At 48.0% G+C, this 15,993-nt stretch overlaps 1 protein-coding gene and 1 pseudogene across 1 annotated transcript in view; both read left to right on the forward strand.

Moving 5' to 3' along the window:
- The first annotated feature begins 1,788 nt into the window (after positions 1-1,788).
- On the forward strand, positions 1,789-5,183 carry LOC116558212 (annotated as a pseudogene).
- A 7,314-nt stretch (positions 5,184-12,497) lies between these two features.
- LOC116558186 (transmembrane and immunoglobulin domain-containing protein 2-like) overlaps positions 12,498-15,993 on the forward strand; it is an 11,741-nt gene continuing 8,245 nt past the window's right edge. The window contains exon 1 of the mRNA XM_032288015.1: positions 12,498-12,528. Within this exon, the coding sequence (XP_032143906.1) occupies positions 12,498-12,528 (31 nt within the window). The remainder of the gene's footprint in view (positions 12,529-15,993) is intronic.

The raw sequence follows: 15,993 nt of genomic DNA on the forward strand, positions 1-15,993 counted from the left end.
TATCCTTTCTTTCCTTTTTTTGAGACAGGGTCTCACTCTGTCACCCAGGCTGAAGTTCAGTGACGCAATTATGGCTCACTGCAATCTCCGCTTCCAGGGCCCCCAAAGTGCTGGGTTTACAGACATAAGCCACTGCAGCCTTACTTGTTAATTTCTTTTAAGAGTGGGACCTATAATTGAGCCCAGAGCTCCAAAAACAACTGAAGGAATGAGTGAATGAGTTCTTCCCATGGGTTTGGTGTGGTTTGGGGCTCTACTCTTAATCTAAATGCTATGTTTTATATAATCTAAGATTTCCCCTAGGTGTGTTACATGATTGTGTTGTGTTGAACTTACACTGAGACTCTTTTTCACATGTGCTGGTATCAGCGTGGGGCTTTTCTGTTCACTCTTTGAACTATTCGTTTGGGGGGATGCAGACCTTTGTGTCTCTCATAAAAAGTGTGCATTGGCTGGGCCTGGTGGCTCACGCCTGTAATCCCAGCACTTTGGGAGACTGAGGTGGGTAGTTCATGAGATCAGGAGTTCGAGCCCAGCCTGGCCAATATGGTAAAATCCCATCTCTACTAAAAGTACAAAAGTAGCCAGGCCCAGTGATGGGCACCTGTAATCCCAGCTACTGAGGCAGGAGAATTGCTTGAACCCAGGAGGTAGAGGTTGCAGTGAGCTGAGACTGCACCACTGGACTCCAGCCTGAGTGACAGAGCAGATTGAGAAAACTGAGATTGAGGTTTTGACGTGAAGTGTGGAAATGTGGCTTGGGTCCATTTAGTTTACCTAAACAGATGATGAATTACAAAGCATTCCTGAGTGCAAAGTTCTGACTGTGTGTGTAGTAATGGGAACAGTGAAAATGAGGCTTGGAACATGGAGCACACTGTGGGCCTGTGGCAGATGGGGTCAGCGGCACATGCATGCCTGGCTCACAGAGCAGCCTTTGGGTGTTCTTTTCCCAGAGAAGCTCTACAATGACTTTGAATACCTGGAAACAGAGGACGTGCAGAAGGGAAAACAGGCCCCATTACTCAGGTATGACTTTGCTGTGGCTGCCTATTGTTTGTCATTGTGTTCTGAGAGAGGCCCACATTGAGAAATGCAAATCTTACTTGTGATGTGTGAATACTGCAGACTGGGTGAACGGATTCCTTCCTAAATGATGGGGATGTGGGGACCAGAGAGAAGCTTTCTTGTTTACTTGTTAAGTTTTGGATGATACTTACTACTGCCTCTTGCCAGTCATTTGCCAAGTCCGCTGTGGTTTTTCATTCACAGAAATCTTAGCTCCTTGGACTTACATTCCACCATTGCCATTGTTCTCTTCTTAAATTAATTCATTGTCATTTAAAAGAATGAAGTTCCTGTTCTCTCTAATACTTATTTAGAACAGGGTCTAGAGGCACCTGGGTGAGGGGCACGTCTATTATTTTTATTCCGGTTTGTGTTCCCAGCCAGCTTATGGAATGGAAGCTAATTGTAATGCAGATATAACCATTTCCTGTAGCAGTACCATGTTATTCAGAGACAAATGTCGTATTTTGTTTTGTCTAATTGATAATGATAAAGATTTTTGCTAAAATTTTTTTTTAAATAGAACTTTTTGTTCAAATTGAATTTTTCTGTTTTGTTCAAATAGAACTAAAAATCTAATTTAAAAAAGACCTTCATAAATGTACACAACATTTTTTATTCTGGAAATTTAAGAATGAAGACGTAGAGAAAGAAGTTAGGGAAGACATTGACCCCAATGAAGAGAAAAGTGCCAAGAAAAAGCATTTGGATAAGAAGGAGATGTTTGATGCAGAATGTGATGAAGGAGAAAGCACATATTTTCATGGTCTCAAAGGAGAAACGCAGAAACAAGCGCAGGTGAGAAACCTCAGTTCCTCTCAGCCCTTCAGCAAGACTATCACAGCACGGGAATCCCTGAGTTCATTTGAGTCTCTGCTTCTATCCTGCTTCTGTGCCTTTCATTTGGACTCTGGGTAGAGATGATGTGAGTGTGTTTTATTCGTGCAGTGAGTTCATTGTCCTTGCAGTCAGAAAATCACCAGAAAAATATCCACACCTAATTTGTACCAAGAATTAGGAAACAGAAATGACTGAGACACGGTCTCTGCTTTTGAAACTTTCACAGTGTAGTAATCTGAGACAGTGTTCACTTTAGTCCAAGCCTTGGCTGCCTATTTAGATTGCTGCCCCCTGATTTTAATGGCAGGTGATTGGTGGCCTGTGTGGCTTATGGACACACCAGAGCTCCCAGGAGGAGTGCTCTGAAAACTCATCTTGGTCAGAGTTCAGAAGGACATGTAGAGTGTAAGGTCAGATGTGGAGATAAAGGGAGATGGTGTGGCCCTCCTGCCTGGCGGTGCTGAGCAGGCTGCTGGAGGTGGTGATCTCACTCTGAAGGATACAGAAACGTGTGTACAGTTGATGGCAAGCATCTGAGTTGCACCTTGTTTATGGGGCCAGGAGTGTCTGTAAGCTGTAACAGATTAGGTATACAATTTGTGAAATGGAGTTGAAAGGCTCTGCTCAGCCTAGGTCTTCATCTAGTCAAAGAACTGTCTCCTGATTAGGTATTAGCTTGGTGGTTGCAAGTCTGTGTTGACTTTTGACAGACATGACTAAGCTAACTCTGAAGTCTTCGCTTCACACCATTTACAATTTAAAATGACGTAGAGCCTGTGGGTCATTGTAAAACACTGAGTTTTTCATTCATTGAAATGGGAGTCCTTGGAGGATTTTGAGCAGAGGAGAGACATTCAGGTAATCAGATCACTCTGCCAAGAGATCATTCAGGTGGCACAAACCAGAGGGTTGCCAGTGGAGATGAGACAGAGAGTCAAACCAGATATACATTATTTGGAAGTGGGTCAGTAGGATTTCCTGGTGGACTGAATGTGGGGTGTGTGAGAGGAAATGAGGGTGACAACTGGAAGTTCCTGGAAGGGTGGATTGTTGTAAGTTAGACAGGAAATCCTATACAGATGTAGCTTTGGGAGGATGATGTTTGGGTCAGCTGGGTGTCATGCAGACAAGCAGAGTGTTGGGTCTAGAGAGAGAGGACTGGCTAGGGACTTAGATGAACAGCTCTCAGCATGTAGATGCCACTTAAAGCTGTGAAGTGACCAGGGAGTGAGTGCAGAGTGAGAGGGAGGAGCAGGACTGGTGTGGGTGAGAGGGGTTGACTGCAACGGTGAGGCCTGAGCAGTGCCCAGGAGGGAGAAACAGTGCCCAGGAGGGAGAAGCAGTGTCAGCATACAGGCACTCAGTCCCCTGTACACGGAGGTGACATGTTGTTCAGATCCCGCTGCCCTGTAACTATGGTGAAGGCAGCATTGACTACTGGAGGAGGGGCATGGAGGCCTTCAGGAATCTTGGCAAGTTCCACTTGTCATGGATGTAGGAGAATGGAGCAGAGGAACTGGAGTCTGTGACTGTAGAAAATTTTTGTGGGGGTTTGCTGCAGAGAGAAGCAGAGAAATGGAGAAGTTGTTAGTTGAAGAAGTGGAATCAAAAGGTTTTGAGATAAGAGAAATAACAGAGAGAAGAGCTTTTGGAATAAAGTCCAGGAAGAGTGGATGGTGACTAGTGAGCAAGTGATGTGTGGCCCTGAGTGGAGGCATGGACAGATCATCTGTGCCTGAGCTGCCTGTAGAACTTTTGGTTATCATGAAGGCACACGTCTGTGCTTCCCAATATTGTAACCCTGGCCACAGGTTGACAGGGACCACCTCCAGTGTGACTAGTGTGACTAAGGAACTGCATTTTAAATATTATGTAATTGTAATTAATTTTAATTTAAATAGCCACACATAGCTCTCCTATGGGCTAAGTCAGAGATCTGATAAGGCTGGATACAGGAGGAAACCCTGGTAGAGGTTTGACCATGGAGGTTCTTTCGGTTTTGGATGAATCAGGAAACAGCCATCAGCTGAGTGAAGGGGAGGGCAGTGTTGGGTTTTTGGTGAGGAAGGAAAGAAGGTGTGGACTGGGGACCTTTCCAGTGTTTGGGCACGCAGGGCTCCACAGAGTTTTCTACATTTGCTATACCTTGGAGCAGCAGAGAAGAAAACAGTTGGGACATATTCTGAGCAGACTGTAGAGGTAAAATGCATAGTAGTTTTTTGTGGTTTTTTTGTTTTGCTTTGTTTTTATTTTTAAGGTGGAGTCTTGCTCTATTTCCCAAACTGGAGTGCAATGGCATGAACTCAGCTCACTGTAACTACTGTCTCCTGGGTTCAAACAATTCTCTCACCTCAGCCTCCCAAGTAGCTGGGACTACAGGCATGCACGACCACACCCAGCTAATTTTCATATTTTTAGCAAAGACAAGGGTTTCACCATGTTGGCCAGGCTGGTCTCAAACTCTTAACCTCAAGTGATCTGCCCACCTCAGCCTCCCGAAGTGCTGGGATTACAGGTGTAAGCCACCGTGCCCAGCCAAATGTGTACCATTTTTAATAGAATAAAGCCTACATAATTATTTCCACAGTTTCTTTACATAGAAATTGCTCATTTGTTCGTGTTAATCTTATGTTTGTTACAGATAATGGCATATGGAGTTTGTTTGTTTTATGTCATGCATACTTGAATCTCACAGAATTTGAAGATCAAGATGGTGAAGACAGAGCTCAGTATGAGGGTTTTCGACCTGGGATATACATCCACGTTGAGATTGAAAATGTTCCCTGCAAATTTGTGCAGAACTTTGACCCCCATTACCCCATTATCCTGGGTGGCTTGGGCAACAGTTAGGGCAATGTTAGATTTAGATTCTTGCAGGTGGGTCCCTTTGCTGCATACTTGGTGCCTGATGCTCTGTGGATTTCCTCTCCATCAGTCATCTTACCCTCTCACCCCCTCAGATGCACCTAAAGAAACACTGCTGGCATAAGAAAATCCTCAAGTCCTGAGGTCCAGTCATATTTTCTGTAGGATGGAGGAGGTTTCAGAACATCTCGCTCTATTATATCAAAGACCACAACGGAAGACAAAGCCTTCTAAAGTACATGCCACAGCACATGCATTGTGGAGCAACCTTTTGGGGTAAAATATGATTACAGTAAGTTGCTTATGGCCGAGATTAAACCTTACAGGCTGCATCATTACAGCTTTGTGCTTTTCCTTTCATAAAATTCCACTCCTAAGATTTTTCTCTTTTCTGGAAGAGGGAAAGTGTTTTGGAGTATATAGGTTAATCTATATCCAAATGTAAATGTCCATATCCAATATGTAAAACTATAATCTAAAATTTATGGTTTGCTATATTTCTTTCTTTTTCCCTTTTTCTTTAAGGCCCTATCACTCTACAGAGAACTGGTTTCTTGGCAGTACAGTCTGTCAATGGCATAATGGTAACTATCTTGGATTATTTCTTTTACAGATTGGTTTGAGAAATATATCCTGAATGTGGGGTTATTTGCTAAGAATCACTTGAATCTGGGAAGCAGAAGTTGCAGTGAGCTGAGATTGTGCCACTGCTCTACAGCCTGGGTGACAGAGTGAGATTCTGTCTCAAAAAAAAAAAAAAAAAAAAAAAAAAGCAGGGGGGAAAGAAAGAAAACAACCCAAACCCTCCTGTCTTTCCAAGTAATCAACAAAACAGTAGGTGGATTGCAAATGACCACATAGGTGGCCATTTCATCAGCATCCTCACTCCTGCACAGCTTTCGATGAATCCAACTTTCTGCCCTGAGGAATTCAATTACTAGGAAGTTTGTCAAAGGCAGGAAGCTGTGGTTATAAAGCATGGCACCTGGAAGCCCCATAGTGACAGAACAGATCTATACTTTGACTGTGGTATTGGTGGTGACGTGAATTTACACATGGGAGAAAAGTATGCAGAATTATACAAGCACACCTGAGTGAGCACCTATAAAACTGTAAAAATGTGGCCAGGTGCAGTGTCTCATGTCTGCAATCCCAGCTCTTTGGGTGGCCGAGGCAGGTGAATCACCTGAGGTTGGGAGTTCGAGACCAGCCAGGTCAACATGGAGAAACCCCATCTCTACTAAAAATACAAAAATTAGCCAGGCATAGTGGCATGTTCCTGTAGTGCCAGCTACTCAGGAAGCTGAGGCAGGGGAATCACCTGAACCTGGGAGGCTGAGGTTGCAGTGAGCCAAGATCATGCCACTGCGCTCCAGCCTGGGCAGCAGAATAAGACTGTCTCAAAAAAAAAAAAAAAAAAGGTAAAATGTGAGTCCACAGCACCCAAGTCTGTTTCCTGGTTTTTATGCTGACTACATGGGTCCTCCTGCAGTTTTTGTTTTAGTTATTTTGGCAACTTCCTGTGAATCTATAATTATTTCAAAATACAAAGTTACAAGGAAACAAAATAAACCAAAATGTAGTAGCACTTGGAGGAGAGGTTTGTGGAATTCTATTTGAAACAAATAAAAGGGGATGTGTTTATTTTGATTCTCAAGCAAAGGATAAGCCAATAGCTGTTCCCCTGCAGCTGGTGACTTTTTCCCCTGAAATTAGCATGCTCGTTATTAACCATGTAAGCTAATTACAGATAACTAGCCAGCTGATTACAGCCCAAAAGCAGCTGGTGAATGGTGATAGTTAACCTGTCAGTGTCAGCCTCTCCCTGACCCTGAGGATTCCCCTGGATGAGGATGGCTTTTTTTTTTTCTTTCTTTCTTTTTTTTTTTTTTTTTTTGGAGACAGAGTCTCCCTGTTGCCCAGGCTGGAGTGCAATGATGTGATCCCTGCTCACTCCAACCTCTACTTCCTGGGTTCAAGCAATTCTAACTCCTTAGCCTCCCAAGTAGCTGGGACTACAGGCACCTGCCACCATGCCCAGCCAATTTTTTTGTATTTTTAGTAGAGATAGGGTTTCACTATGTTGGCCTGGCTGGTCTCGAACTCCTAAGCTCAAGTGATTCACCCACCTGAGCCTCCCAAAGTGCTGGGATTACTGGCGTGAGCCACCATGCCCAGCCACAATGAGGCTTTTTAATCTCACGAGGCTTTCCCCCATCAGAACCTACCTCCACCAGCTGGGTGGATCCCCTGGGGTTTTTTCTTTTTCTTTCTCTCTCTCTGTTTTTTTAGAGACAGGGTCTCACCCTATTGCTCAGGCTGGAGTGCGGTGGTGCAGTCATGGCTCACTGCAGCCTCCAACTCCTGGGCTCAAACGATCTTCCCACCTTAGCCTCCCTTGGTAGCTGGGACCACCATGCCCAGGTAACTTTTGAAAAGGTTTTTGTTGAGATGGGCTCTTGCTTTGTTACCCAGGCTGGTCTCCAACTCCAGGACTCAAGCAATCTTCTTGTCTCAGCCTCCCAAAGTGCTGTATTATAGGCATGAGCCACCGTGCCTGGCCAGCTTTCAATTACTTATAACTGCCAAGGAGTACCCAAATACTTGGAGGGTGAATCCAGAATACCAACTTCAGGGGGGAAGAGATTACTGTCTACTTTGTTCCCTGATCCGAGGACAGTATCTAGCTGTTTGGGAGGCTGAGGCAAGATTGCTTGAGACTAGAACCTGGAGACCAGCCTAGGGAAATGGCAAGATCCCATCTAAAAATATATATTCATTTATTATTATTATTATTATTATTATTAGAGATGGAGCCTCGCTCTTGTTGCCCAGGCTGGAGTGCAGTGGCGTGATCTCAGCTCACTGCAACCACCACCTCCCGGGTTCCGGGGATTCTCCTGCCTCATCCTCCCTAGTAGCTGAGATTACCAGGTGCCCAATATCATGCCCAGCTCATTTTTTTTATTTTTAGTAGAGACAGGTTTTCACCATGTTGGCCAGGCTGGTCTTGAACTACTGACCTCAGGCGATCCTCCACCCACCTCAGCCTCCCAAAGTGTTGAGATTACAGGCATGAGCCATCGCGCCCAGCCACTGTCTGATACAGGAATTGTCCCTGAGACCCCCGACAACAGATGGCGAGACAGGAGCCTGGAGGGGGTTGCTGTTCATCAGCTGGGTGGAGCTGGTGCACACCGCCCTTATATACTCTGTCTACCAGATACCCTTGATGACCATCCCTGGCTGGTCCTTGAGGCAGGGTGGGCCCTCAAAGTTGGCTCCCCAGTATTCCAGCACGTAGTAGTCAATCTTGCTGCCCTCATCCGGCATGCGCCACACCAGGGTCACACAGTTATCTGCCACCAGGGTCTCAGCCAGGTTGGTCACTGGCGTACTGGGCACTGCCCAATATGGAAGGGAGAGGGGATCAGGGTTCTGGGCCTGGTGCCAGGGGCAGGGGGCTTGCTTCAGCCCCACCTAGCCACATGATGGACAGTTTTGAGGGTGTGGCCACAATGGGGTTCCACGCTTGGGAGTGGAGACTTTTTTTGTGGGGGACAGAGTCTTGCTCTTGTCACTGGAGTATAGTGTCACAATCCTGGCTGACAGCAACCTCCACCTCCTGGTCTCAAGTGATTCTCCTGCCTCAGTCTCCCGAGTAGCTGGGATTACAGGCATGCACCACCATGCCCGGCTAATTTTGTACTTTTAGCAGAGATGGGGATTCACCATGTTGGGCAGGGTGGTCTCAAACTCCTGACGTCAGGTGATCTACCTCCTCGGTGTCCAAAAGTGGTGGTATTACAGGTGTGAGCCACTGTGCCTGGCCATGGAGACTCTTTAAGATTCCACCAAGGAGTTGGGGGAGGGCTGTGCTTTCTCAGGATTCCATCATTTAGAGGCAGAATTATTGCAAATTCTCTACCATCGAGGAATGTGGCTTTCTTTGGGGCTGTATCATAGGCAGTGTGGGTTTTCTGTCCATTTCTCCCCAGAGGAGTGGCCTTCTCAGGGCTCCACCCCTGGGGACAGGGTTTTCCCAGAAGCTACCATGTGGTGGGTGGGTCCTTCTCATGACTTTATCCAGGGGCAAGGTTTTATGAGGACTCCACTGCCCCAGGGCATGGTATTCTCACGGCTCCACCACTGGGGACAGTTGTGTTTTCCAACCTGGTGGGGAGAAGGGGGAGGCGTCTCATAGCTCCACCCAGGAGCAGGGCTTGACGAGGACTCCGCCCCTGTAGGGCTTGGCATTCTCAGGCCTCCGTCTGCCCCAGGCAGAATTCAGACACCTGGCCGTCTACCTTACTCCAGGTCCTGTTTCAGGGTCTCCTAGCCTTCCAGGCCATTCCACCAAAGTCCTGGCACTCCATTGCATGCCCCTCTCACCAGGCAGGAACTTGAGTGCCTGGAGCATCTGCTGCTCATGCACGAAGTCCACCATGAGGTGTCTCATGTTATCACTGACCTTAGCTTTCAATGACAGCCAGAAGGCAGGTTCCGTGGTCACTGTGGGGAAGGAGGTAGCAGGCATCTTGTGGGGGACCAGGCCGGGTAAATCTATGGTATGGGAAGGCCCCTCCTCTGGGCACATATCCAAGGCTCCGGACTGAGACACCCTCACCAGGTGGCCCCTGTCTTCATACCAGGGGCAGGGCAGTTGGGTTGGGGGTAGACCCCAGCTTCTTACCCATGTTTGATTTGCTTGGCAGCCTAGAGAGAGGGACAGAACAACATTCAAAGATTTCTCTCTTTTTTTTTTTAGACAGATTCTTGCTCTGTTGCCCAGGCTGGAGTGCACTGGCATGATCTCACCTCACTACAACCTCCGCCTCCCTCATTCAAGCAATTCTCCTGCCTCAGCCTCCCAAGTAGCTCTGATTACCCCCGCCCACCACCACACCTGGCCAATTTTGGTATTTTTAGAGAGACGGGGTTTCATCATGTTGGCCAGGCTAGTCTCGAACTCCTGACCTCAGGTGATGTACCCACCTCAGCCTCCCAAAGTGCTGGGATTACAGGCATGAGCCACCACACCTGGCCCAAAGACTCGTTTCTACCAAATCATAAAGCCATTCTACAGACATGAAGACTGAGGCCTGGCGAGGAAGGCATTTGCCAAAGTGCCCCAGCACTGCGGGAAAACACTGTGAATTTTCCCCCTTCTTGACAGTGCCCTGAAGACCGAAGATGGCCAAGACTGGCTCCCATACCCACCCCAACCTCCTGCCCACGACCATTCCATACAGCTGGCAAATTCAGTATATAAAACTACAGGATGCCCAGTTAAATTGGAATTTCAGTCCGGCACCAGTGGCTCGTGTCTCTAATCTCAGCACTTTGGGAGGCCAAGGGAGGCAGATCACAAGGTCAGAAGTTCGAGACCAGCCAGTCACCTGCTACCACACTCGGCTAATTTTTTTTTTTTTTTTTGAGACAGAGTCTCACTGTGCCACCCAGGCTGGAGTACAATGATGCAATCTCGGCTCACGGCAACCTCCACCTCCCGCATTGAAGTGATCTTCCTGGCTCAGCCTCCCAAGTAGCTGAGACTACAGGCACCCACCACTACAACCAGCTAATTTTTTTGTTTTTTTATTAGAGATGAGATTTCACCATGTTGGTCAGGCTGGTCTTGAACTCCCGACCTCAGGTGATCTACCTGCCTCATCCTCCCAAAGTGCTGGGATTACAGGTGTGAGCCACCACGCCGGCAGGGCACACTGTTCTTTACCCGGCAGCATCAGAGGCGCTCACCTGAGGAAAGTTCTCACTGTCCATGCCTGCAGAGTGTGGTTGGCTGTCTCTAGAAGCTCCTTGGAGCTCTCCAGGACCCTCGTGCAGGCAGTCAGCTGGCTCTGTGGACACCAGGCACAGAAGGAGGGGACAAGTCACTCCGCTGCCACAGGCCCCTCTGAGGGCTCCCCATCCCCTTCAGGATCTAGGGTACGATGGCCTTCTTGAATTCCAGGTGGGAGATGGAGATGGGAGCCTCAAAAGCCTCACCAAACTGGGCCAAGCTCTTGGGAGTACAGCAGAATCCCCGAGGAATCCCTTCCTTAAAAACTCACATGAGGTCGGGTACGGTGGCTCACACTTCTCCCAGGCAATGTAATAGGATCCAAAGTTATTAACAGAAATCTATTTCTCTGAACAGTGAAGGAAGACTTTATTAGTATTATTTTTTAGGTGAAGTCTCACTCTGTCGTCCAGACTGGAGTGCAGTGGTGTGATCTCGGCTCACTGCAAACTCCGTCTCCTGGGTTCAAGCAATTCTCCTGCCTCAGCCTCCTCAGTAGCTGGTATTACAGGTGTGTGCCACCATGCCCAGCTAATTTTTACATTTTTAGTAGGGATGGAGTTTCACCCTGTTGGTCAGGCTGATCTGCAATTCCTGACCTCCTAATTAGCCTGCCTTGGCCTCTCAAAGTGCTGGGATTACAGGCGTGAGTCACTGCACCTTTTTTTTTTTTCAGAGGCAGGGACTCACTCTGCTGCCCAGGCTGGAGTACAGTGGCAGGATCTTGGCTCACTGTAATCTCTGCCTCCCTGGTTCAAACAACTCTCCTGTCTCAACCCTATTAACTACCTGGGATTACAGGTGCCCACCACTAAGCCCAGCTAATTTTTGTATTTTTAGTAGAGATGGGGTTTTACCATGTTGGCTAGGCTGGTCTTGAACTCCTGACCTCAGGTGATCGACCTGCCTTGGCCTCCCAAAGTGCTAGGATTACAGGCATGAGCCACCGAGCCCCGTCTGTATCTTTTTTTTTTAATAGAGATGGGGTCTCACCATGTTCCCAGGCTGATCTTAAACTCCTGGGCTCAAGCAGTCCCCCCGCCTCAGCCTCCCAAAGTGCTGGGATTACAGGTGTGAGATATAGTGCCCAACAAAAGAAAGACATTTTCGGAGCAAAACAATTGAGGTAGGGACCCTGTCATTTAACTCACCGCTCAGGCTTATGCTGCTTGCCCCTCCCCCACAGAGTCACCTGCTATCTCATTGTGTCTTGCTGTATCCACATGTGTTTATGTAGAGCCTTCCAGAAAGATCACAGGAGTGCATTCCCCCCTCACCCAAGTACACTGTCCTTCCTTCCTTCCTTCCTTCCTTCCTTCCTTCCTTCCTTCCTTCCTTCCTTCCTTTCTCTCTCTTTCTTTTTCTTTGTTTCTTTCTTTCTTCTGTCATTTCCTCTCTCTCTCTCTCTCTTCTGTCCTTTCCTCTCTCTCTCACTCTCTTTCTTTCTTTTCTTGCTTGCTTGACAGTTTTTCTCTTGTTGCCCAGGCTGGAGTGCAGTGGCACAATCTCAGCTCTCTGTAACCTCCACCTCCTGGGTTCAGGCCATTTTCCTTCCTCAGACTCTGGAGTAGCTCCAACTACAGGCACCGGCTATGATGCCCAGCTAATTTTTGTATTTTTAGTCGAGACAGGGTTTCATCATGTTGGCCAAGCTGGTCTTGACCTCAGGTAATCCACCTGTCTCAGCTTCCCAAAGTGCTGGGATTACAGACGTGACCCATGTCGCCTGGCCTGTATACTGCCTTTTAGATAGAAAACGAATTGGGGAAACTGAGGCATGCCTTGGCAGGAAGTGGAGCCCCTGCAGCCTGCAACACCAACATCTGCTGTCTGTCTAGTCGTGGGTGTCACATCTGCCTCTGCGGCAGGAGGTGGAGATTGTGGCAGGAAGTCGGATGGGCCAGGAGAGGGGTTCCCCGGCATGATGCTTGTCCTCCTGGTACAGTTCTGGGGTGAGTACTTAGGCATTGCTCCCCTCTGCACCCCTTCTCTTGCTGTCATTCCCAGCTGAGTGCCCCCCCATCTCAGAGCCTACATTCTGCCACATAAGGCTCATCTCCCTCCAAGGGAGTCTCCATAATGAGACTCAGAATATTACCGGGGGCTGGAGGATTAAGGAAGCCCCTAGGAGAGGCTAAACCTTGCCCTTCATACCAGCCGGGCCTGGCCTCTCTGCTCTCCATGCTCTGCATTGCCTTTGCTCCCACCCCTTGCTCCAGCCTGGGGGCCTTCCTTTCTGTTTTCCCCACAGGAAGACTGGATCCAACCTTCAAGCCTTTCCAGCTGCTGTTCCAGCTGCCTGATACCCTTCCCCAGATCTCATGTCTCCATCCTCCTCTGCAATTGCATCTCAGATGCCAGAAACTTGACATAACCTCACCTTCTCTAGGGACCTAACAGACACGTCAGACTCCTCCCAGCCAAAAGCAAACTTTCCACTCCAGTGGCACCGCCCTCTGTGTTTCCAGTTGAGGACAAAAGGCTAGCCGGGCACGTTGGCTCATGCCTGTAATTCTAGCACTTTGGAAGGCTGAGGTGAGTGGATCACCTGAGGTCAGGAGTTTGAGACCATCCTGACCAATATGGTGAAACGCGGTCTCTATGAAAAATATAAAAATTAGCTGGGCATGGTGGTGGGCTCCTGTAATCCCAGCTCCTCAGCAGGCTGAGGTGGGAGAACTGCTTGAACCTGGGAGGTGGAGGTTGCAGTGAGCTGAGATCACACCACTGCACTCCAACCTGGGCAACAGAGCACTACTCCTAAAAAAAAGGACAAAGGCTGCTGCCCTTCACACATTTCCTCAGGTGAAAACCTCCATTCCTCTTTCCCTCTTCTCCAATTCCAGCTGCTTTGCACATTTTGGTTGTTCGTTTTTGTTTTTTAGAGATGGGTCTCGCTGTGTTGCCCAGACTGGTCTTGAACTCCTGGCCTCAGGCAATCATCCAGTCTTGGCCTCTCAAAGTGCCGGGATAACAGGCTTGAGCCACCAACCCCAACCAATATCCTTTTATTAAAACATAAATTGGAGGCTGAGGCAGGTTGATCCACTTGAGGTCAGGAGTTCCAGACCAGCCTGGCCATTAGGGTGAAATCCTATCTACACTAAAATTACAAAAACTAGCAGGGCATGGTGGCGGGTGCCTGTAATACAAGATACTCAGGAGGCTAAGCCACAAGAATCACTTGAATCTGGGAGATGGAGGTTGCAGTGAGCCGAGATCACGCCACTGCACTCCCACCTGGGTGACAGAGGGAGACTCCATCTCAAAAACAAAACAAAACAAAAAAAAAAAACCCAAAAACTTAAATTGGACTGTTTCTTCCCTGCTTCCTGATTTCCCATCACACTTACATTAAAAGATAAACTACTTAACTTCCCCCACCTCCCCAAGGCCTGCAGGCCCTGCCCAACCTGTCCTCCTTCCCCCCTTCCCCCTTCCTCTCTCCCCCTCCTCACTCTGCTCCAGCCACACGGGCCTACTCACTGTTCCTCCAACAGCCAGACACAGTCCTGCCCCAGGGCCCTTGCATGGGCTGTGCCCTCTGCCTGGAAAATGATTACCATTACCCCCGAATACCTCCCTTCTCACACTAGTTACCCCTTTCCATTAAGGTCTTGGCCCAGGCTGGGCATGGTGGCACGTGCTTATATTCCCAGCAATTTCGCAGGCTGAGGTAGGAGGATCACATGAGCCCAGAAGTTTTTGTTTTGTTTTGTTTTGTTTTTGTTTTGTTTGAGACAGAATCTTGCTCTGTCACCCAGTCAGGAGTGCAGTGGGTGATTTCAGCCCACCAAAACCTCCACTTTCCAGGTTCAAGCGATTCTACTGCCTCAGCCATTGGAGCAGCTGGGACTACAGGTGCCTGCCACCATGCTGTTTTTTGGGGGTTTTTTTGTTTTTCTTTTTTGAGACAGAGTTTTACTCTTGTTGCCCAGGTTGGAGTTCAGTGGCATGATCTTGGCTAACTGTAACCTCCGCCTCCCAGGTTCAAGCAATTCTCCTGCCTCAGCCTCCCAAATGTCTGGGATTACAAGCATGTGCCACCATGCCCAGCTAATTTTGTATATTTAGTAGAAATGGGACTTCTCCATCTTGGTCAGGCTGGTCTTGAACTCCCAACCTCAGGTGATCCACCTGCCTCGGCCTCCCAAAGTGCTGGGATTACAGGTGTGAGCCACTGCACCTGGCCACTCAGATAATTTTTGTGTTTTTAATAGAGATGGGGTTTCACCATTATGGCCAGGCTGGTTTTGAACTCCTGAGCTCAAGTGATTGACCCACCTTGGCCTCCCAAAGTGCTGGGATTACAAGTGTGAGCCATTGTACTCAGCCTATGAGCCCAGGAAGTTTGAGGCTGCAGCGAGCTATGATGGTGCCACTATACTCCAGACTAGGCAACAGAGTGAGATGGAGTCTTTTTTTTTAAATATAGAGTCTCGCTCTGTTGTCCATGCTAGAGTGCAGTGGCATGGTCTACAAAAAAAGAAAAAGATGGAAAGACGGTGGTCATGGTGGCTCACATCTATAATCCCAGCACCTTGAGGGGCATAGGTGGGAGATTCGCTTGGGGCCAGAAGTTCAACACCAGCCTGGGCAACATAGCGAGACGCCCCCACCTCTACAAAAACAAATAAACAAAAAAATATCCAAGCACAGCGGTGCATGCCTGTAGTCCCAACTACTTAGGAGGCTGAGGCAGGAGGATTACTTGAGCCCAGGATTTCGAGGCTGCTGTGAGCTATGATGGTGCCAATGCAGTTCAGCCTAGACTATAAAGCCAGACCCCCAACTCTAAAAAAAAAAAGAAAAAGAAAAAGCCACCACCTCAGGGAAGACTTCCCTGATTTCTCTCAATGAGTAGATGTTCCCTGACCTCACTTGTGTCTTCTGTGGCCCCTCCCATTTCTTCCCCCTATTGCACTTCTCATTTCATGACTTCCTGTGTCTCTCTTGCCCCAGACTGTCAGCTTCTGAAGGGCAGGGATTTTCATCTGTTTTGGTAACCCTGTGCCTGTGTCCCCCACACCCAGCACAGGGCCTGGCCCATGCTAGGAAATCTTTGTGTAGCTCAGTACTGGAGACTATCTTAGAATTCCACAAGTGCTGGGTAACTTATACCAATTTTACAGATGGGGTTGTTGAGCCTCAGCAAGATGTGACCTTCCAAAGGTCATGTAGGCAGTGAGGTTCTTTGGGGTTTTTTCATGTTTAATTTTTAGAGACAGAGTGTTGCTCTGTTACCCAGGCTGGAGGCAAGTGGTGCAAACATAGCTCACCACAGCCTCAAACTCCTGGGCTCAAGTGACTGCCTCACTTCAGTCCACCACATGCAGCTCTTTTTTTTTTTTTTTTTTTGAGACTTCAGCCCAGGCTGGAGTGCAGTGGTAGGATCTCGGCTCACTGCAACCTCCACC

The sequence above is a fragment of the Sapajus apella genome, unplaced genomic scaffold, assembly GCF_009761245.1.
Source record: "Sapajus apella isolate SASKATOON/1434 unplaced genomic scaffold, GSC_monkey_1.0 scaffold21, whole genome shotgun sequence".
In the NCBI taxonomy this organism is placed as follows: Eukaryota; Metazoa; Chordata; class Mammalia; order Primates; family Cebidae; genus Sapajus; species Sapajus apella.